The 22,550-nt window shown below is 46.0% G+C and overlaps 2 protein-coding genes and 1 long non-coding RNA gene across 14 annotated transcripts in view; 1 reads left to right on the top strand and 2 right to left on the bottom strand.

Moving 5' to 3' along the window:
• The first annotated feature begins 56 nt into the window (after nucleotides 1-56).
• On the top strand, nucleotides 57-12,508 carry LOC123828199. 9 transcript variants are annotated; one of them, XR_006787445.1, is made up of 7 exons: nucleotides 292-944; nucleotides 2,209-2,394; nucleotides 3,965-4,101; nucleotides 5,849-6,100; nucleotides 6,304-7,191; nucleotides 8,484-8,592; nucleotides 11,797-12,508. It is a non-coding gene; the product is annotated as an uncharacterized LOC123828199 (long non-coding RNA). The 9 variants fall into 9 exon arrangements; XR_006787443.1 differs by lacking the exons at nucleotides 8,484-8,592; nucleotides 11,797-12,508 and adding an exon at nucleotides 69-194 and having other exon boundaries at nucleotides 716-944; nucleotides 6,304-8,468; XR_006787441.1 differs by lacking the exon at nucleotides 8,484-8,592.
• A 147-nt stretch (nucleotides 12,509-12,655) lies between these two features.
• Nucleotides 12,656-22,550, bottom strand: part of PPP3CC (protein phosphatase 3 catalytic subunit gamma) — an 82,269-nt gene continuing 72,374 nt past the window's right edge. For 2 of the 4 annotated variants that reach the window (XM_045852876.1, XM_045852877.1), the window contains 2 exons: nucleotides 14,280-14,309; nucleotides 12,656-13,158 (listed from right to left, as the gene is read on the bottom strand). In XM_045852876.1, coding sequence (XP_045708832.1) covers nucleotides 12,932-13,158; nucleotides 14,280-14,309 — 257 coding nt within the window. In that variant the 3' untranslated portion in view covers nucleotides 12,656-12,931. The remainder of the gene's footprint in view (nucleotides 13,159-14,279; nucleotides 14,310-22,550) is intronic. The other 2 variants (XM_045852878.1, XM_045852879.1) reach the window with 1 other exon arrangement.
• LOC123828198 (small nuclear ribonucleoprotein G-like) lies at nucleotides 21,044-21,483 on the bottom strand. Its single transcript, XM_045852880.1, has one exon. The coding sequence runs from the start codon at nucleotides 21,433-21,435 to the stop codon at nucleotides 21,205-21,207; it is 231 nt and encodes a 76-aa protein (XP_045708836.1). The 5' UTR covers nucleotides 21,436-21,483; the 3' UTR covers nucleotides 21,044-21,204.

The raw sequence follows: 22,550 nt of genomic DNA, 5'->3' as shown, positions 1-22,550 counted from the left end.
GGAGGGCCTGCGGGGCGGGGGCTCGGGCCTGCGGCCCAGGCGTGCCAGTGGCCTCTGTCGGGGCGCGCGGCTGGGACGCTGTGGCCCTGGTGGAGGGGGCCGGGCCGGCCGCGAGGAGGCGCCGGGAGGGGCCGCCAGTGTCCCTGGGGAGCCCGCTTTGGTTTCCCAGCTGCCTCCCCGCCCCCCACTGCAAGGTTGGCGTCGGGGCGGGTGCTGGGGGTGGGGTGGGGGCGAGCGCCACTCAGAGTTTCCAGCGACATTTCCAGTGGGTGGGAAGGGACCCGCGGCACGGCGGAGCCAGGACGGAGGGCACGAGTGATTAAAGAGCAGGGTGCAGCCAGCAGCTGATAACGGAGGCGGCAGCCGGGAGAAGGGAACGCGGTGCAGACGGGCTGGGGCCGAGATAGGGCTCTCCTCGGGCCGCGAAGCCCCCGCCCGCCGCCTCCCCCGGGCTTGGGAGAGAGATTTTGGGCTTGCGTAAGCGCGCGTCTGGGTGTGTGCAAGCACACACACACCCGCGTTCGCGCGCTGCCAAACGGGCGCTGCTCACTCGAGCGAGCCCCGCGGCAGGCGGCCGGGGGGAGGAAACGGGCCGACGGCGGCGGCCCCCCGGGAGGGCCGCGCCCCTGAAGAGGATGAGGGCGGCTCCCTTTGGCGGGAACGGGGTGACCGGGTCTTGGTGTTCCCACACACCGCATTTGTTTTGATCTCGCAGCTTTTCCGCTGTTCCCGCGGCTCTGACTGTGGCCCCAGGAGCCCGAACCGGCGGGCTCCCGACCTCTCGGGCAGTCTCTTCTCCCCTGTGCCCGGCCCCTGCGCGCTCACGGGGCCGGCGATGGGGAGCGAGGGCGCTCGGTGAGTGTGCCGCACTAGCTGGAACAACTCCGGAGTACTCCTTAGCCGCTGGCTTGACTCTGGGACTCCAAGTCCCAAATAGCAAAGAGGTATTGGGCAAATTCAGATCTATTTTGGGAGTGGTCGGTTATAAATTAGGAAAATATGAAAGCAGTCGTTGCGTATCTACTGGGGGCAAGCTCGCTGTCCCCAGGCCTCCACGCACTAGAATGGCGAGTTTCAACTAATGTCCGCAAGAATTTTTAACACATGCAGTAGCTGCCTAGTTGGTCAGGGGCACTGACCTCTTTTTCCTTAGGTTGTCAAAAAAAAAAAAGTAGAATAAAAATGACAGCAGCCAACACCACAATAGCCTTCCAGTGTAAATGCCCTGTCTTGAACCATAAATAGATAGGTCCTATAACAGAGCTGCATCTTATTGGTCACGTGGCATGATAAGGTTGCGTCTGATTGGTAAATTCTTGGTACCAGACATCCTTCTGTGCAAGTATAGGCCCCTGATGTTTTAAGGTCACTTTGGAGCAAAAAGGGTAGGCACTTACTATTATTACTTTTTTGGTAAATCAATCAAAATTATACCTTTTTGTTGTCATATTGGCAAAAAATGTTTTGTTTGGTTTTGGTTTTTTGGTGTGCCGCAGAATTTTAGTAGTTTACATGTGCTGTATGATGAAAAAGGTTGAAAATCGCTGCACTAGAGTGTTGTAAAGTGCTTCATTCAACTCAAAAGTTGAGTGGGAGGGGAATGGACGAAAGATGAAGCCACTTGTTCAGTTAACGGGCTATCCATCCTGCTTGTGTTGAAGACGCAGGAAACTATACCACAGTGAACAGCGGAAGGGACGCTCAGGCCGAGGAGCGGAGAGAGGAGCGGCTGCGGGCGGCTCTCGAGTCTGCGGGCTGCACTAGCACACTGGCACCTCTGGGGGCGCACTGGGAAGCCGATGCAAGGTTTCCCAGGCAGAGCTTAGAAATGATCCCGGGGGTTCGAGTCTTGCCAGTCCATGGGGGCGGTATTTTGTAAAGGCTCTTATGACACTGCATAGGGAACTCAACGGGATCCCCTCTAAGGCCCCTTTCAAGCGTCTGTGATTCTCCGGGAAAGCTGAACTATGGGGGTGGGGAGTGGTCACAGCAGCCCCACCCAGAGAAGACAGCCGCAGAAAGGAGGGCTGGTGGCAGTGTGTTTTCCCCTGCTCCAGAGCTTGGACAGCGCTCGTCACCATCCCCTGCCCGCCCCCTCAGGACAAATGATGTGCCCATTTCCCTTGACAAGTTTCCTTCCCCACCTGTCACGGTCCTCAGGACTAGGAAGGGCTGCATCTCTCTCATGTTCTTCCTTGTTCTCCAAAGATGGTGATGCTGAAGATAGTCCAACTCCAGGAACCCTGGTCATGCCCCTTCTCACCAGCAGCGAGCTTCTCTTATTCTCTAGGGCTGTGACCTGGACTCCAAGATAAATATTTAATGTAGAGGGTGCAGCAGAGCCGACCAAGGTCCCAACTTCCTGTTTCTCACGAAAGGAGCTGGCAGCCACAGGTAAGGAGCTGGGGACTGGCTACCAGTGTCATCTCTGTGGGAACGGGGAGCCCAGCACACAGCTCGGTGGGAGGCGGGCAGCGGGACACCTGCAGAGCTGTTTGACTGCTGCCTGTCTGCCGACACCTGGGCTCTGCTGGGCTCATCCCCTATCTCAGCCCAGAGCCTGCTTGGCTCTGGCACCAGCCGAAATCGCTCTCCTTCCCAGGGTCTTAAGTTATGTGCTTGGCCCAAGGAAGAGCTATTGTTTAGATAACAGCTTCCCTTCACCCTGTTTCCTGATGCCCACCAGCCTCACAGAAGAGAGGATGAGAGATTGGTGGGAACAGACAGCATAAGGCATCATGACCAACCGACACCTTTCCTGCCCCTATTTAGGGGTAAGAATCCCTAAGGGAAAGAGTAGCAAAGTCCAGAGCTTCAGCCAAGAACCAGGTATCTGATTTCCTGACCCCTCTCTCCAGGCTCAGCTCTGCTCATTGCTGGCCCCAGCCACAGACAGCTGGCGGCGTTTAGGGAGAGGCTGGGGCTGGGGCAGGCTGTCCTAGGTAACCTGGCTGTTGTCAACAACACAGCAGATTCCTTTCATCCCGATGCATTATCTCCTAACTCCCTTATCATCTAACAGCACCCTCCCCCACGCCCCACCGTGACTCTTCCCCATCTCTGGCACTGCCTGCAGTCAGGGGGCCACCCTGCCTTCTCAGAGCCACCTGAGCCATGGCAAACACAGTTATGTAACTGCTCTGTTTTCCTGGCTATCTGATCCTGGTCAGCTGCGTGCCCCTCCCCCACCCTTTTGTTCTGAGGATTACCCCCCAAGACACCCAAGTTAACAGAGGTCTGTCCATGCCCGCCCACCATCCTAAGGGGGGATTAGCCAGGAGACCAGCCGCAGATGGGTGGCTCTTCCTAAAGCGGGGTGGGGGGGGGGCCTGCACCAGAGTGGGGGGTGCTCTGCAAACCATCCTGTCACCAAGAGGAAGGATGAATGGACATAGCACTGAAGTAGCTTTTCATTGTGAGTAGGATGAGCACACAAGTCACTTTTATTTCTCCACTGGGAAAAGGAAGCAGGGGTTCCCAGAAGACATAAACCTGGACTCTTACTTCTTGAGGACTGTCATTACTGGGCACAGGGAGCTTGGCGTTCAAATGCCACTCTCAGATCTACCCTGAGCAGCCCAGTGGCGCCCGGCACCAAGCCTCAGCCCCCAGGCTGGAGAGTTAGGCAGCTTCTGCTATCCTTTCTCTCCTCCTCCCCCGGGATGGATTCCGGTGTGCTCTTTAGTGAGGCTTGAAGCAGGCCTCTCTGTGCCCTCGGAAAAGTGCTCTCTGAGGACTGAGCAAGCAAACTGGAGGGGCTTGCAGGCAGCACTGTCCCTTCTGAGGAGGGCACCTTCTCTAGAGAGGAAGACCACAGTCACCTAATAGTGAGCTGCTGCAGCAGACACCACAGCAGGAAAGGGGCTGTGTGCCTTCTCCTGGGCCCAGCCCCTTTCTGCCGGGCCCTCTCCTGATTCCAGCCCCTGCTCACTCACGCCAAGTTCTCCCAATGGCCTTCATCCAGGCCAGACCTTCACAGGAAGGGAAGCAACAGAAGAGGAACACAGAGACCCACTGTGAGGCTTGGAAGACTCTCCTAAGCTGACAAGGTCCTGACCTGGGCCATCTGGGCTCCATGATTTTGGGTATAGTCCCTGTAAGGTAAGGGATCTCTGTGGGTGAAAAAAATACCCATTCCAGGTCAGGTGCGTCGGTGTGGGCAGCCAGCGGCAGTGGGCGGGTCCCCAGAGGGGAGGAGAGGAAGGCTTTTGGGCCTGCCTTGCAAGGACTGCCTTTCCGCAGCCTGTGGGATGGACTGGACAGGGTTCTATTCAGGCTGCTCAGAGTGGACCGCATCTGAACCTCAAAGGCTGTGAAAGAACTTGGCCTCTTGTCGAGTTCTCCAGTCTGTCTGCAAGGAAGCCTCTCACCGACATCCCAGCCCCCACCGGCCACTCTGTCCCTCCCTCTACAGATGAGCAAACACACACAGGTGCAGATGGGTGTCCTTGAGAACCGTGCTGGATGAACCTCTTTCGGTTCTCAGGAAAGTAAGAGCAAGAGGCCACCCGCTCTTTAGAAAGCAGATTTTGTGAGGCAAAGATAAATAAGTGATGCCTCAGAGGGAAAACCCAGCCAGGTTCACTGGGCCACAAATGGCACACAGACCAGGAGCCAGGAAACTAGGTCTGCATCCAGCCTCTTTCCCCGCGAGGCCACCTCAGATAAGGAGGATAAGAGGGCTGGGTTGCTGGCCCTGGACACAGTGTAGTGGAGCTCTGGCCTCCAGACAAAGAGCAGCCTTGTCTTCCCGCCTCCTTGAGCTCTAGGGCACACCTCCTCCTGAACTGCAGTAACGTTTCAGAGGCTGCCTAATGTACCGTGGAGCTGTTAACTCGCTGCATCAAAATTAAATAGGCTTTCTTTCTGAAACCTGGAAGTTATGATACAAAAACAAGACTGTGCAATTACTAGAGCAGGCAAGGAAGTAGGGATTGAATGTACATGGAGAGAGAGGTAAATGTGAATTTGTACTTGAGTTCTTCATTTCCAGGCATAAAAAAAAAATCTTTTTCATAATGCTGGAAATTAGGGTCCATATTAACTCAGCATTTGGCTTAGGGTTTAGCTGAGGTATAAGGACATTGCTAAGTGAGGAGGCTGTTTATTGGGAACGATGCCAAAATGTGTTCTGGGCTTAATAGAAATTAGACATCTGGGCTCATTTTCTGGCTTATAAATTGTGCCGTGGCCCCTGATGTCATCAGTAAAATGGCCTGACTCAGGCCCAGCAGGCCCTGGGCTCGCCCTTTTGCTTTTCCTGCCAAACCGACAGAATTCCCTCATGGACACATTTTCCACTCCAAGGGCCCTGGGGGCTTTTTCACCCCCACCCCACTGGCTCAGTGGAGGTTATTTTCCCCTGTGAATCTGCATGGTATGCCTGCTTTTCAAAGGAATCAGAAGGGTGACCTGACACTTCGTTTTCTTAGCGGTCTCATTCAACTCCACGTTCAACTTGTCTCTGGCTTCTTCCGCTTCTCCTGATATGGAATTCATCCATGTCTGTGATTAGGATCACATGCACAGTTATTAAGTTACTGCAATAATTATTTGTATCTTTTGTAAGGATTTCATCTTCTGGGATGTCTTCCTTCCTTGTCTCTAAGTAGTGGCCTCTGCCACAGAAGCCACACAGAGCAGGGAAAGGAGGGTTAGTGGGCGGAGCGCCAGGAAGGAGGTGGGGCAAAGGAGTGAGTCCCCACTCCTGGGAGAGACAGTTACGCCACTGCACCACCAACCACACTAGTTTAATCCTCACCTGAGGTGGCTATTATTATTGGTGTTATTTTTACAGAGAGAGGAAGGGGGAGAGAGAGAAACATCTATCATTTGGTTGCCCCCCTAGGTGCCAGAACTGGGGATCAAACCCTCCAACTTTTGGTGCACAGGCTGACGCTCCAACCAACTGAGCCATCCCGCTAGGGCTGAGCTGGTTTAAATCTAAAGGGCTGAAGAGGTGAAGGGAAGAGGTCTTTTACTGTGAGGGTTCTCTTCCTTGAGAGGGGACTTCCTTGGCAACCTCAGCAACCAGACCGGACGCCATCCGTCAGGCTGTCTCTCCCCTGACTTGTGGGTGACTGAACGGTAACAGCCACAGGTAAGTGCCTCCACCAGGAAATGAAGGAAATAAAGACACAGGGAGCCAAGTAAGTTACCATTTAAAGAGTGTTTGCTTTTCTTTTTTTTTAGAGATAACTTCCAAATTACAGTAAGAAAGTTATAACAAATTTCTTGTTCACAGTAAAGACTTAATAAATGATCTCTGCCAATAAGGAACATTTCCACCATTTTCTTTAACAGTACTGAAAAGCAAGAAAAAGCAGGTCCTTTCTAAGCACAAGGAAACAATCCATCACCCAGAAGAGCCTTGGAGGAGGTGCACCCCACGCTCATCTCCTGTGCCTGGCCACCTCCTCCGTCGGGCGAGACCAGGCCCTCGGGGAGCACGCCCGCTGCGCCCACAGCCGTGGGTCCCAGCGCACAGAGGGGAGAAGCGGGGCTCCTGACAGCACCTTCCCAGGACTCCTGGCAGACGAAAACATCCTCACCGCTGCACACCGAGGTCTGGGGCAGGCCTCCTCCTCCTCAAGTGCCCTTCACTTCAATACGCAGAAAGAAAATGTCACCTGGAGACAGCTCTGGCAAGGGATCGGGGCAATCTGGGCGAGGACTTACAGGAAGCCGGCGTGCATGGCCCGGCTTTAGCGCTGCTCAGAGGGACAGTGGGCGTCCATGTCCTTGCTTCTTGATCGTGAGCCCCCCCAACTGCTCATGTGGATGTAGAAGAGGATATGCATAACCCTGTCACAGACAAAGGTGTTCTTTCAAGTGCTGCCGAGGTTGCTGGGGTGTGAGGCCCAGGCCCCTGGGAGGGACTGTGCTCTCCAGTGTCACCTCCACCTTTGTGACTGCACAGATGAAGGCAGCCGCCCCTGACCCTGCACACTCTGGGCCAGGCTGGTCAAGCCTCCAAGTAATGCAGGTCCCCTCGGACACGCTGTCAGTGGCACAAAGCTCGATGGTTAACACGGTTCCTGCTCAACTCAAGATAAGAGCAACAACTTTTTTTTTTCCAACTATACAGCTCTCTTCCTCTGCCTGCCCTTTCTTGGGGCTTTCCTCTGAGCACAGGCTCACAGCTTCGCTGAGGAGGCCTGTGCTGATCAGCCCTTCGGAGCCACCACCTGGGTAAGCCGGACTCTCCTCAAGCTGCTGCTGGGTCCTCGGCTGCACTCCACTCCCCCTTCGAGCAGATCTCAGAAAAGGTGTGGGCCAGGCGCTAGGTGAGGTGGTATCCACGGTCACACCTGCAAGTAATTCAGAAAACAGAGCCTCCCTCTGAACTCTTTGCTGCCTGGGTGGGAGCGGCTGAATAATGCTTTGAGAAAAAGTGCGTTCCACTGTTACTGTAGCAACTGTAACAGACATGGGGGGGGTTCTAGAATATCTCAGCAGGTCTTTATGGGTTTGGAAATAATTTTCAATACCAAATCCAGAAAGAAAAATTGAATAATTAACACACACACACACACACACACACACACACACACACACAAAAACCTCTGCATTAGTCAGTCTAGAGCAGGCTCTTCCTAAAAATCATTTTAACTGACTGGTTACCCAGATTGGTCTCAATTTTCAAAACCTTTGAGTTTTCTATTTATAAATAACGTACAGCCAAAAATTCTGGGTATTGTCTACAATATTTCATAAAACAGTAGGCAAAGGAAGCTGATTTCAGCCTTAATCATTCGGAGAGTCTGGAGAAACTCTCAAGTCCCAAACGCGAGCAGTGAGCCCGGCTATATCTCATGCGGGCACGGCTGTGACACTCGTCTTACCTGAGAGCAGCAGCCGCAGACTCTGTGCTTACGATTGGTTACTCAGAAGAGAATCCCAGGGGCAGCGCCACGTCTGGAATGCCCCAAAGTTATCTAACTTGAATAAATCCTACCCTTGCTCCTTAATGTCATTAAATAATAATATTCTGTTGACAAAGTAATAAGTTTTGCTCTACCTGTTTTGAACTTGTCCTGATTTACAAGGAGAAGCTGTGTAGGGACAGAAAAGGCAATGTGCGTACAGACAAAAGGACATGAAAAAATGTAGGTACCCCTGGGGAGTCGGTTCTTCGGTCCCTAGGCCAGGAGCCACATCAAGCCTGTCGGAACATGAGAAGCAGTGTTTACTCTACTGGTTGGTATCTAGTCGCAAAAGCCACGGGCTCACCAGTGTCTGTGCTCACAACCAGGGTTACCTTGAGGTTTGAAAGGAAGTGGAGGCCGCTCTTGTTTTAGCATTCTATTGAGCATGCATGTGCGCGTGCACACACACATGGCTTATTGGTTTGGGTTGTTTTTTTTTCTCCAAATGTTAAGAACACAGATTTAAACAGTATGTATGTTTCGAACTTAGGTGAGTTTTTAAATATTTACTTAAAAAATGGTCATCTGATCAATTTGAGATTTTACATGATGTAGATGCAGACAAAACTGGGAAAACTTGGCCTTGGGAAGCATCCTTTCTAAGATGGTATTTCACTTCACAAGCATTTACAAAGAAGCCCTCCAACATGTCTAGGGAACTGAGGTAAGAAGCCGTGCAGCTTTTTCTCCCCCAGATTAGACAAGTTGAAGAAAACAAGGTCCCGGTGGACCTTAAAGTGAAGGCGAGGAAGAATCAGGTATTTTTAGTATCTGGAGCACACGCAGGCCAAGAGTTAAGGGAAGAGGCTCCGACAGCGCCAGCACTCAGATCTCTGGCAGTGACGGAGCTGGGCAGAAATCGGTCCTACCACAGACCCAGCATGGGCCACCAGCCATCTTGGGAGCTACTGTTTAGATTAGAATGTTAAAAAAATATGCTAAAACCCTCCAATGAAATCTAGAGTGAAGAAATACTATGAGTACAATATAGTCTTAACGCCCCTGCCCCCTAAACCGTCAGGCACAGGAGCCGGCCTGGGCGGAAGCACCGGCTGGCAGCGCCACCTGAGGAGGCAGCACCGCAGTGGCCTCCACACACAGTTTTCTGCAGCACACAGGGACAGAAAGCAGGGTTTTCTGCCATTCCGCAGGGTTTTCAAGCCTGACTGCCTTCAAGAGCTGTTGCTGCTCTATTTTAAGCTCCAATTTTCTTGAACGACAACTTCCTATCTCTCTGCTGTGGCCAAGCCTTCAACAGCTCAAAGGGTGCCCATAAGATACACCCTTTGGTCGTGCCTCTGTCCAGGAAGCTTGTTTTATTGGACAGCTTCTTTTTGAGAAAACATTCCTAAATAATTGTCCTTTTTACTAGCACAATATTACTTTTTGCTTATATGGATGTATACCAACTATCTCACTACTTGCCTGCTGACTGAAGTCCGTAAGAATGGTTTCTACCCGTACAGTGTGCATGTAAAACAACCACCTCGGTGATAAGCAGAAAGGGACGAGGGACCCCCATCCATCGAATGTGTCGTGTGGGCTTTCTCTGTAGGTGAGATTTCCAAAATGGTGATCTTTTCTATACTGGGCCTGAGGGAGAGAGGAATCTGAGGATATTCAGGTGATGAATTCCATTTTCATATTTATTTATCCTCACCCAAGACATTTTTTCCCCTTGCTTTTGGAGCGAGAGGAAGGGAGACGGGAAGGGAGAGAAAGAAACATTGATGAGAAAGAGAAACACCGACTGGTTGCCTCCTAGACTCGTCCAGACCAGGGATCAAACCCACAGCCTTCCATTACACACAACGTTCCAACTGACTGAGCCACACTGGCCGGGGCATGAATTCCATTTCTAAAGAAGTGGCGATCAGTAAAGGCCTCTGCTCCCTTCTTGTGTAGGTTTTGTTGGCAACCCAACAAGAGATTTTTCATCTCTGTCCTCGATAGCCTTCCTTTTTCTTTTAAATAATTTTTATGTATTGATTTTAGAGTAAGAGAAAGAAAAGAAACATCGATTTGTTGTTCTACTTAGTTATGCATTCACTGATTGATTCTTATATGTGCCCTGACCTGGGATTGAACCCGCAACCCTGGTGTATCAGGACAATAATCTTAACCAAATTACCCAGCCAGGGCCTTCTATCTTTTTATTTTTTATTTAAAAATATATTTTATTTATTTATTTTCAGAGAGAGGAGAAGAGAGGGAGAGAAACATCAATGTGTGAGGCAAACATCAATTGCACATCCCACAACCGCGGTCCTGGCCCACAGCTGAGGCATGTGCCCTGACAGGGAATTGAACCAGGGACGTTTCAGTTCACAGGCCAGCGCTCAGTCCACTGAGCCACACCAGCCAGGGCCTTCCTACCTTTTTAAACAGAGTAATTCATGCCACCAGGTTCCATTCCCTAAAATGCTTTGATCTTTAGCATAAACAAATTTGGAACTGCTAGCAGAAGTTATAGAAAACAGAGGTAGATGAGCTAAATCCTCATTTTTCTAGCGAAATTGTGTTTTGGATAAGGCTTTTGTTGTCCTTGAAATTCTCAACGTAAAGTATTGGGTTGGCCAAAAAGTTCATTTAGTTTTCTCTGTACAATGGCTCCAGTAGTACTTAGCTGTCTTTAACTTCATTCAAAACAATTTTGTTAGATTGTGTTGTGACAGCTGTCATGTCAGTGTGCATTTAAAAAAACTTATCAAGATTGGTGAATTTTTGTGCAGCCATTTTGGTACTGAAGCTGGAAGAACATACACAACATTTTTGGCATATTATGCATGCCTATTATTTCAAGAAAGGTAAAAATGCAACAGAAACACAAAAAAAGATTTGTGCAGTGTATGGAGAAGGTGCTGTGACTGATCAAATGTGTTGAAAGTGCTTTGTGAAGTTTCTTGGTACTACTGACATTTCGGCTAAATAACTCTTTGCTGTGGGGCTGTCTTATGTGCTGGAAGATGTTTGGCAGCACCCCTGGCCTCTACCCACTAGAAGTCAATAGTGGAAGATGGCCAACATACTCAAAAAAGCCAAATCAATAAAGCTATCAGTGAAAATGAAAAATGTGTCTTTTATTTATGGAAAAAACTAAACAGACTTTTTGGCCAACCCAATATAACTGTCTGAGACACTTGCTCCTGTGCTGGATGCCTGCACCCCGAGGACACTAAGAAGCCCCATAGACATGCACTTGAGTGCGGTGTCGCCCAGCTGTGCACACCCACTGCCGGGCTGACCGATGGGTATTATGACATAGCACCCATCACCAGGCAAAATCAAACATGGGAGCCTAGAGACCCCGAGATTTCCTTCATTAGTTGGTCGTGACTTGAAAAACCAAGGGAGGATTATTCAAACATTATATCTGAATGCAGGGAACCGCTTCGAATGGCGTGGAATTGTAGCTCAGCCTCCACATGGAAAACCAGTGTGAGGAGAGTAGCACGCAGGACCACGCCCATGGAGAGGTTTCCCCGTGGGGAATCAGGCCTGCATTGTACCTAGACTGCTGCGAGATTGCTTCTGCTAGAACTCCCTCACCCTGAACTGAGGCAGCAAGGGCTTACTGCAGCTTCCTAAAGTCTAGCTTTAAATGCTAGACTTTAAAGTATGGAGTGTGATCGGTTCAACCACTTTTCCCCTTGGTCTGCAACATCCTTCTCTTTGAAGCAATTAGCATCATCCTTTCCTTTGTTATCTGTAAAAGGCAGTCCCCTGCAGTGAACCTGTGCATAGTACATGAGGACTACCCTCCATGTAAGGTACCCAGAGAAGCAATAAACGCCTGTCCAGGCAGGGACTGGGCTCTCTGGCCCTCTCTCTCTCAGAGAGTGGCCATGCCATCCCTTTTTCTCCACAGGATTTCTGTCGTCCGTGTGTACATGTTCACTAGCAGCCACACCACACATGGATCCTGCAGGCCAAGATCCGCCACATCTAAACACTTGACTTGTATTCCAAAATATGCTGACAGACACTGCCATACAGTTCAACCTGATGAGTGTTGAAAGATGAAGAAACACCCTGTAACTGACATAGAAGATACGGAATCCTCACTCATCAGTGCCCTTCAGCAAGACTTCCAGTTCATAAAAGGATCGTTCCACCGTAGTCTGTCTTCAATGCCCCAGTTGGTTAAAGAAAACACTGACTCAGGGAGAGGGGGACGGGGAGTACAGATGCTGTAACAGCTGATGCAATACACAGAAGGCTAAGTACCTCTGTTTAAGGTTTGCAGAGGGCACTTAAAAATGTTTAGACATGCAGCTTTCTTTGCAGATGGGGTAAATCACCTAGGATTTAAAAATGAAAGCAAAAGGATCTGGCAACAGATAAGGACACTCCCAAATTCTAAGGGAAGTTTAAACCAATCGTGCCCATAGTTAGAGGAACACACTTCAAGTAATTCTAAGAAAACTTATACATTTTGTCTTACTTCAATGTATTAAAAGGAACTGAGAGTCCAACAGAAAGTAGGTTATGGAAAACATTCCCCTTGGCCCTTAAAAATCACTGGCTTTGGGCTATTCATTTAGAAATTCTACTATAATCAGGTTTTCCACATGAAGAAAAGTTAAAGCAACTGAAATCTAAGAGATATTATTCAATAGTACCCTGTAGAAAGGAAAAAAATAGTCTTGTATTTGAAAAGTCATTGGTCTGAAATGACTTCTACCGACAAGACAAAAGGCTGGCTAGTTCAAGGCAGAAACCCAGGGTGGATTTTCCAAGGCCCTTTTATTAGGGGGTGGTCCCCTTTATATAAAGCACAACACTTCACATATGTATCAGACAACTAGATCAGTTCCCAAAAATTAAGAAAAAGGAAAAACAAAACAGATGCACTTCTTTTATATATAAACATAAATTAAAGAATTTATAAAATGGTCACCTTTCTTACAGAATAAATGCAGATGGTATGAGTGCACCTCCAGGTTTACGTTGTTTAAGTTGCTTTGTTTTGTTTTCCAATAATAAATAAATAAAATTTGTTCTTATGTCTTGGATCCACCTGTGCCACAGCGGGGCTCCGAGTCATTACTGGCTTTTCTGCCCTTGTCGCTCCTGTGTGTGGTGTTCGATTGTACCGAGGTCACTGATTTCCCGGGCCCATCAAGGTATTGGCTATCTCTTCGGGGTGGCATCCGCTCATTGATTCGGTCCAGACCTCGGGCTTCTTCAAAACTCCGGATCCTGTGCTGAAGCGAAAACCCTCTGATGGCTACAGAAAAACAGGAAAGGGAGGAGCTCAGTTGGACAGCAGAGTGACAAGCTCCAAGTTTCTTAGCACACAGCAGCCGCCCGGGGAAAACACGGAAGGGTGGCTAGGGAGCACATGTCTGGTGAGGGCCACAGGCAATATTTGATTTGAATTAGCTTGTCTTGAAGCTACTAATTCCTTAAGGCCCCCAGGGTAGCTGAAACGTGAAAGCCATTTTCATAGGAGTTGATACAACAGATCATACATAAGTATGCCAGACAAAAAGGAAACAAGTTCTTACTCAGCCCCAGTACATTTGGGAAAGAGTTTCTTATGGGCCAGAAACGTGCTCAATGTGAGAGAAAAAAATGAAACACTAGAACATAGAACAAGTTAAACAGAGTAGTTACTTTAGCACAAACATCACAGTAACCACAAAGAAAGGTAACAAAGAACCAGTGTTTTTGTTTAGAAGGACAGTTTTTTATCTTGCACAACCAGGAGCTGAACGTAAGTTAAAGCCATCTAAACAATAGCGTCTAGATATTTTCCTTGATTGAGCTTTTGTATCGTCAAGGACAGGCATTCCTATTTTGAGTCACCTTACCAAAGAAAACAATTAAATTTATATCACAATATCAATTCCAATGATTTTGATCCACAGATTCATAGGTTATTGTTACTTAGAATTTGCTTTCACAGAAACACAGATAGTTTAGCTTGACTGTGTTACGGCACCCTCAGAAATGAATCAAAGTAAATTCATGTCTACTGTTGCCTCTGCTCTTGATATTCTTTAGCATCATTAGATAAAGAGGCTGACCTGGTTGAATCTCCAGTAATCACATGGATGTCTCACATACGGAAGAGCTATAGGATTAAACTACTTGATCCCTCAGACCAGTTGCTTAAGCTGCGGCCATTGTATTAAAACAGAGCCCAGAAAGGACTTTCGTTGTGGAGAGGGTGGTTTACATTAATACAACTACAGGATACTTGTGAGCATGCCTAGGAATATCTATTCCTTTTCTCACTGTTACAGTTCTGGTGATGCAATAATAAAAGATTTCAAATGTTGACAAAGCTTTTCAAAACCAGCAGACAGACACATGATCACATCTATCACAGGAATACGGCCATACCTTCCTGGGCCTCTACCGCTTCTACTGTGGCTGTAAGAGGCAGGAGCAGTGGCATGCAAAAATGAAGACAGAGAAGAGTGAGTAAACCAACAGCAGTGCCGCCAGCAGTCGTCCTCGGTCCCCCCAGCCACTCCCATCCCTAGTAAAAGTCGACGAGTTAGAGAAGCGAGAGGATTACTGCGGAAAAACTGAATGGGGGTGTGTGGGGGGGGAATGCAAGGTGGGGAGAGTCTCTAACATTTCAGGCAGCATGAGAACCTTTTAGCTAATGGCTTTATTTCTAAGCCAGCTCGGTCACTCAAGAGTTACATTGCTTTCCTGATTTTAAATAGCCAGATGCTAATTTATGTCTTGACATTCACATAGAGTCAAATAATTTCAAATAATTTAACATTATAGCAGTTCTTGGGTTTGTGATAGCTCAGATGGTACTGAGTGAGCTGCTGCTGGGTCCTATTCAAAAACATTAATTTAAAAGTACTTCTGATTGCTCTCAAGCAACTTAGGTGGGGTCCAATTGTCGTTTTAAACCACTTAAACTTTGAATAACCTTTGAATAACACACTGGCATTTGGAAGGAGAGAAAAATGAGTTTTAACTGAAGGGTTATTATTTTTTTTTTGTCCAGGAGTGGAGTACTAAGCTAGCAAAGGCATAAAACTGTTCAATTCTGGATACAGTTTCACATACCCTCCTGGACTAGAGACCCAGTGGAGGTTGGCCCTCTAGCAATGTGCCCCCCCCCCCCCGCACCTCCCTGCCAGCTGTGGGAGAGCCTGCCAGCCACCAGGAAGGCCCTCCTCCCCTTCAGTGGTAGAGAAGGAAGCAGTCAGTACCAAAGGGTCAACTTTCTTGCATCTTCTTCTAAGACAATAAAAACTCTAATATATGAGATTGTTACAGGCTGTAGTAGCAAGAAAGATCTTAGTAGGAGCACCCCGTCAGTTCTTCCAATATCAACTTTTAGAAAGAAGACAGGGAGAATAATGAACAGTAACAGTTTGCTCTTCCTGAGGCTTCCTATATCAACGGGAGGAGACGGGAAGAATGGAAAGTCAACTTCCTAACGCAATGTGAAAATGGAAACTTGGAATCAACTTATCAAGGGTTTGCATTTGTCAACCATATGTAAGCATGTGTTAAAGCAATGTCTCACCCTCTCTCCTCCTCAAATAGAATAAACTTCCACAAGAAAACCACAGTGCCTTCAAAGAGTGTATCACTGATGCAACTGTTAGGAAGTGGGAGAACAAAGCATTGCCTGAAATTGTATACAGTGTTGGCCTAATTAGATTTAAAAGCTATGTGGCAAAAAGTGGACTAGTGTTACAGTGTTTGGGGACTCCTGGAATTGCTCTGCATTGGGTATTAAGATACTGGCCTGTACTGGAGGATATTTAAGAAACGGTCATATAAAACTGAGAAACTGCCCTTTTTTTCTTTACTGATACAATTTCTTTACACCACAAAATTCCCTTGTCTAAAGTGTACAGTTCAGTGCTTTTAATATATTTAGAGTTGTGCAATCATCACTATAACCCATGGTTAGGACATTTTCATTCCCCAAAGTAAACCCTTTCCCTTCCTCATGCCCACCCCCATTCTGGGTACTTCGTATACATGCAATCATACAATATGTCATATTAGTGACTTCTTTCATTTAGCACAGCGATTTACAACCTTTCTCATCTCATGCCACACATGAACTAATTACCAAAATTCTGCAGCACACCAAAAAATATTTTTTTGCCAATCTGACAAAAAAAATAGGTGTAATTTTGATTCATTCACACCAGATGACTATTGTTGTACTGCCTGTTGTCATTTTTCTTATTTGACAATCTAAGGGAACAGAGGCCAGTGTCCCTGACTAAACAGTCAGGTGTTGCAGGGTTTAAAAATCCTTGTGGCACATTGGCTGAAAGCCGCTGAGTAAGGATAATGTTTTCAAGGTTCATGCATGCTGAAGTGTGTATCAGCATTTCATTTCTTTTAAAAAAATATTTATTTACTTTTAGAGAGAAGGGAAGGGAGGGAGAAATAGAGGAGAGAAACATCAGTGTGGGTGAGATATATTTATTGGTTGCTTCTTGCACGCCCCCAACCAGGGACCTGGCCCACAACCCAGGCAGGTGCCCTGACTGCGAATCAAACAGGCAACCTTTTAGATTGCCGGCCAGTGCTCAATCTACTGAGCCACACCAGCCAGGGGAGTTTTTCATTCCTTTTTTATGACTGAATAGTATTCCACTGTATGGATATACCACATTTTGTTTAGCCACTCAATAGTTGATGGACATTTGAGTTTTTTCTACTTATTGGCTATTACAATGAATGCTGCTATGAACATTCATGTACAACTTTTTCGTTGAGATGCTTTCACTTCTCTGGGACATATACTATATTTTGCCATGTATGACGCACACTCGTTTGCCCAAATCTCTGAGGGGAAATTAAGTGTGCACCTTATACATGGCAAAATACAGCTAGGAGCGGAAATGCTGGGCTACATGATGGCTACACATGCGACCATCTAAGGCACTGCCAGACGGACCACGACAGGCCTGCATGTCTCACATCCCTGCCAGCCAGGGACGAGGTCCGAGTTCTCACACCTGCTCGCCAATACTCACCACCTGTCCTTCTGGCCGCAGCTCTCCTCGCGGGTGTCAGGTGGTATCTCACTGAGGTTTAGAGTTGTACTTCCTTACTGTCTAATGGTGGTGAACATCTTTTCATGTGTTTACTGACCATAAATATATCTTCTTTGGAAAAATGTCTATTTGAATTTTTTACCCATTTTTAATTGAGTTATTTGTCCTTTTATTATTCAGTTATAAGACTTATACATTTTCTAGGCAGTAGTCCCTTATCAGATGTACGATTTATAAATCTTTCTGACCATTCTGCAGGTTGCCTTTTCACTTTCTTCATGGTTCCATTTGTAACACAAAAGCTTTTAACTCTGATGTAGTCAGGCTGATAACTGATCTGTTTTTATCTTATGGTCTACGTGAATCCTATTCTTTTTTTTTTTTTGGCTCTCCTCTTTATTTTGGCTACTGAACAGCTTAGAATCACATCTGTGGCTGACTGTTGGCTTTTTTGGTTTGTTTTACTTTGTGCTCCAATTTCCAAGAATATTTATTTTATTTCACTGTGCTGTATGTATACTGTAATTTACTCCAATGACTCTTGGAACAAGGTAGGACATAAATAAATACATATTATAAGGTCTTATGGGCTATTGTTGATTGAAAGCTCTTCAAGTAAAGTTGTATGACAATAAAAGGTCTTATTCAACTAATGCTCCAGAGTTTATCAATGAACCTGTGGAAGGTTCACCACAGGTGAACCACAGGTGACACGTGAATGTGTCATTCATGATGACAAAATAAACTCAGTTCCTGTCAATCAATAAGATAGAATAAGAAGCTCTAAAAAGCTGGCTCTAACTTTAGTGTTGTTCTTCCTACACATTCCTGAGCATTTCTATCAATTTCAGAAGTATTAAATACAATCCTATATTGATTAAAACACTCATATTCACACTAGAAACTAAGAAAAACTGAAGATATTAGGGACTGAAAACAAATTGTAGAGCAAGGATTATAAAACAAATAAATTCCCAATAACACATCTATAAAACTCTCTTTTTGTTATTCATCCCAGATTTGCAGATTTGTTCTTTCAAATTCTACAAAAAAACTGGTTGAGATGAAAACAAGTACTTGGTGGTCAGCATACTTTCAAACCTTTCCAAGTAAGGATGCTGTACGACGTCCCCTTTTTTCTTCACACAGGTCACTCCCTACCCAGCCTGCACCTCCTCGTCAGAGCTGCACTCAGGCCGCCCGATGCGGCTGCTCACCGAGCACAGCAACGGTGGGAAAGAACTGTGCTTACAAGGAACTGCATGTTTTATTTGAGAGAAAAGAAAACCTGTCTATGCTTTTTTACTGATCCTATGAAACTACAGAAATTAAGAAAATTAATTATATACTTTCAAGGAGAAAATGTTTATTCTTCCTTCTAAATAGCTAAGCTCTAATATCCTAGTACTTGAAGAATTCGAAAGAGGAAGAATTCAATCCTGTTATGAGGGAAAGGGGACTTGTTCAGTAGCATTGGAATTTCTAATTCCTGTAAATGGCAGGATGACTAGGAAAAGAGAAAAACTTAAGCAGAAACAATTCAATATACAAGGGGGTGCAAAAAAGCAGTGACACTCTGGTGTAAGTTGTTAAAGCTTTCAGAATCAGTCACCCAATGACATGACCTCACGTGTCTTCTTGTTTGACCAGCTCTATGTTTAATCTGACAAACACCAATCTTTTCCAGGGGTCTGTAACACCCTCTCCTTAGCAGTCAGTGCCCACATAGCTTTTAGAAGGGACACTCTGGTGGAAGAGGTGACTGTGGCACTGGGGCAGGATATGGCTTGCAGGGAAAGAGACAAACTCCCTGTCTGAGAAACTCTAACCCCCCAAATTAAGGTATAAAACATGCATACGTGAGGAATAACATATACTCAGATCTGAAGTGCACAACTCCATATGTTAAGAGTGTGTGTGTGTGTGTACACTTACACCTGCACGCCACCCCCCCCCCCCCCCAGTGACACACAGCATCCCAGTACTCCAGAAGTCCCCCGTACCCTTTCTGGGCCACTATTCTCCTACCAAAGGAAGCACCATTCTGCCTGTGCTTGAACATCATATAAATCAGTCGTCAGTGTTCTTTTGGGTCTAGCTTTTTTAGTTCACCATAAAATCTGTGAGGTTTAACTATGTTTTGGCATGGATTCATGTTATTTTTTATTGCTGAGTAGTGTTCTATCGTACACACATAACACATTTACCTCTTCCACTATTCATGGGTGGGCACTTGGTTCGTTTCCCATTTGGGGCTATTATGAATCAAGTTATGGTGAGCATACTAATGTACATCCTTTGGTGGACACATGCAGGTGTGGAACTGCTGGGTTATGGGGCAGACACGTTTTGCTTTACTGCCTAGTAAATAGTTTTCCAATGTGGTTGGACCCATTTACAAACCCACCAGCAATGCATGTAGTTCTAGTTCCCCACAAGCTCACCAACACTCGGTATTGTCACACATTTTCACTTTGATACCCTCTGTTGCAAAGTGCCAGTTAAAAATCTTTTGACCATTTAAAAAACATTGTTGTTTGCATTTTTTTTACTTCCTCCCTGTACCTTCCCCCCATTCTTCCCTTCTCCCTCCCCACTGAAATCCCTCCATGTGATGTCCATTTCTCTGATTCTGTTCCTGTTCTTGTTGTTTGCTTAGTTTTTTTTTCTTTTAGATTCATTTGTTGATAGTTCTGAGTTTGTTGTCATTTTACTGTTCATAGTTTTGATCTTCTTTTTCTAAGATAAGTCCCTTTAACATTTCACATAATAAAGGCTTGGTGATGACAAACTCCTTTAACTTGATCTTATCTAAGAAGCACTTTATCTGCTGTTCCATTCTAAATGATAGCTTCCTGGATAGAGCAATCTTGGATGTAAGTCCTTGCCTTTCATGACTTCAAATACTTCTTTCCAGCCCCTTCTTGCCTGCAAGGTTTCTCTTGAGAAATCAGATGATAGCCTTAGGGAAACTCCTTTGTAGGTAACTGTCTCCTTTCCTCTTGCTTCTTTTAGGATTTTCTCTGTCTTTGATATTGGGTAACTTAATGATGACGTGCCTTGGTGTGCTCCTCTTTGGGTCCAACTTCTTTGGGACTCTCTGGGCTTCCTGGACTTCCTGGAAGTCTATTTCCTTCACCAGATTGGGGAAGTTTTCCTTCATTATTTGTTCAAATACATTTTCAATATCTTGCTGTTGTTCTTCTCCTTCTGGCACCCCTATAATTCAGATATTGGAACATTTCAGGTTGTCCCAGAAGTTCCAAACTTTCTCTTTATTTTTCTGAATTCTTATTTCTCCATTCTTTTCCAGTTGGATGTTTATTTTTTCCCTTTGTTCCAAATCATTGCTTTGAGTCCTGGTTTCCTTCCTGTCATTGTTGGTTCCCTGAATATTTTGCTTTATTTCACTTTGGGTAGCCTTCATTTGTTTGTTTTTTTTTTTCATCTTTCAACCATGCTCTATCAGTTCTGCCAGCATTTTGATTACCAGGGCTTTAAATTCTCCATCAGATAAGATGACTATCTCATCACTCAGTTCTCTTTCTGAAGTTTTTCGCATTTTCTTTATTGAGTTGTGCAGTTCTCTGTCTATTATATTCTGAGTACAAGTCCTGTGTCAGATGTATGTATTGGAAAAATCTCCCAATATCTGGCTTACCTTTTCCCTTTCTTTTTTTAAAAAATTTATTTACTGATTTTTTGTTTTTTTGAGGGGGAAGGAGAAACATGAATTTGTTGTTCTACTTATTTATGCATTCATTGGTTGCTTCCTTAAAATATTTTATTTTTATTTATTTTTAGAGAGATGGGAAGGGAGAAGAAAAGAGAGGGTGAGAAACATCGATATGTGAGAGAAACGTCGCGTAGTTTCCTCTCATACACCCTCAACCCGGGACCAGGCCCACAACCCAGGCCTGTGCCCCGACCGTTCAGTTTGCAGGACGCGGCCCAGCCCACGGAGCCACAGCAGGCAGGGCCATGGGCTGCTTCCTGCCTGTGCCCTGCCCAGAGATGGCACCCGCAGCCTCGGTGTATCAGAACAACGCTCTGACCCACTAAGCTGCCTGGCTAGGGCCTGCCTTTTGCCTTTCTTAATCATGTATTTTTGTGAATAGAAATTCTTAATTTTTTTTGACTAATACAAAAATTTATTTAACAAAAGTTCAATGTGAAAATGTACAAGACTCAATTTTTATACTGTAATAAAACGGGAGATGTGGAGAGGGGACGTGGAAGCAGATGGTTTCTCTGGTGGACACGGCCATTCTCTATACTCGTTCCAAGGCTTCTAACATGATGATACTATTGCCTCGTATTACCACCATTCCAATGTTGTTCTGCTGCCCGCTAGCTGCCATCTCCACACATTCGTCTATCACAAGATTCATAAAGGGGTCAAATCCCCACAAGATTCCTTGGACATGTCTGCCACCATTTAATTTCAATGATAACTTCTTGTCCATAAATTTTTTTAGCTCGGGGGGATGAGCTTTGTTCATGGTGTCTATTCAGCAAGCTCAAAGATACCTCTAAAAGGCAGAAATTCTTAATTTTAATAAAATTTTTTTTCTTTTAAGGTTAGTACTGTCTGTGCTCTATTTAAGGCTCTTTACCCCAGTGCGTACTCTCCATACTTTCTTTTAGGAGTTTTACTGGTTTTTTTTTAAGATTTTATTTGTTTATTTTTAGAGGGGAAGGGAGGGAGATAGACAGAGAGAGAAACATCAATGTGCGGTTGCTGGGGGTTATGGCCTGCAACCCAGGCATGTACCCTGGCTGGGAATCGAATCTGGGACACTTTGGTTCCCAGTCCGCGCTCAATCCACTGAGCTATGCCAGCCAGGGCTGAGTTTTACTGTTTTATATCTTACATTTAAGTTATAATTTATTTTGAATTCATTTTTGTAAATGAAGAGAAGGGTCAAGATTCATTCCCGCCCCGCCCCCCGCTAGATAAATATCCAATTGTTTCAGTAACATTTATTGAAAGAAGCCCCAATTTTTAAATTTTTTATTTTAGTTTTTAATTAAAGTATAATTGACATACAGCCCTGGTTGGTGTGGCTCAGTGGGTTGAGCAGCAGTCTGCAAAAATAAAAGGTTGTGGGTTTGATTCCCAGTCAGGGCACATGCCTGGGTTGTGGGCTCGGTCCCCAGTTGGGGGCGTGCAAGAGGCACTGATCAATGTGTAAACATTAATGTTTTTCTTCCCCTCTTTCTCCCTCCTTTCCCTTCTCTCTAAAAAATAAATAAAATTTAAAAAAGTATAGTTGACATACAATATTATATTAGTTACAGGTGTACAACATAGTGATTTTTTTTTAAAGATTTTATTTATTTTTAGAGAGAGGGGAAGGGAGGAAGACAGGGAGGGAAACATCAGTGTGTGGTTGCCTCTTGCACGTCCCCTACCCGGGGGGGGGACTTGGCCTGCAACCCAGGCATGTGCCCTGACTGGGAACCAAACCGGCAACTCTTTGGTTCACAGGCCTGCACTCAATCCACAGAGCCAAACCAGCCAGGGCAGTGATTTTATATTTATATACCTTATGCTGTGGTCACCACAGTAAGTCTAGCAACCATCTGTCACCATACCAAGTTACTGTGGTATTAC

The sequence above is a fragment of the Phyllostomus hastatus genome, unplaced genomic scaffold, assembly GCF_019186645.2.
Source record: "Phyllostomus hastatus isolate PE091 unplaced genomic scaffold, TTU_PhHast_1.1 phas_contig_98, whole genome shotgun sequence".
Classification (NCBI taxonomy): Eukaryota; Metazoa; Chordata; class Mammalia; order Chiroptera; family Phyllostomidae; genus Phyllostomus; species Phyllostomus hastatus.
This window is presented reverse-complemented; position numbering and strand designations above follow the sequence as displayed.

Bases quoted from the DNA above. Each gene is read 5' to 3' on its own strand.
- LOC123828198 (XM_045852880.1), bottom strand. From the start codon at position 21,435: ATGAACAAAGCTCATCCCCCCGAGCTAAAAAAATTTATGGACAAGAAG.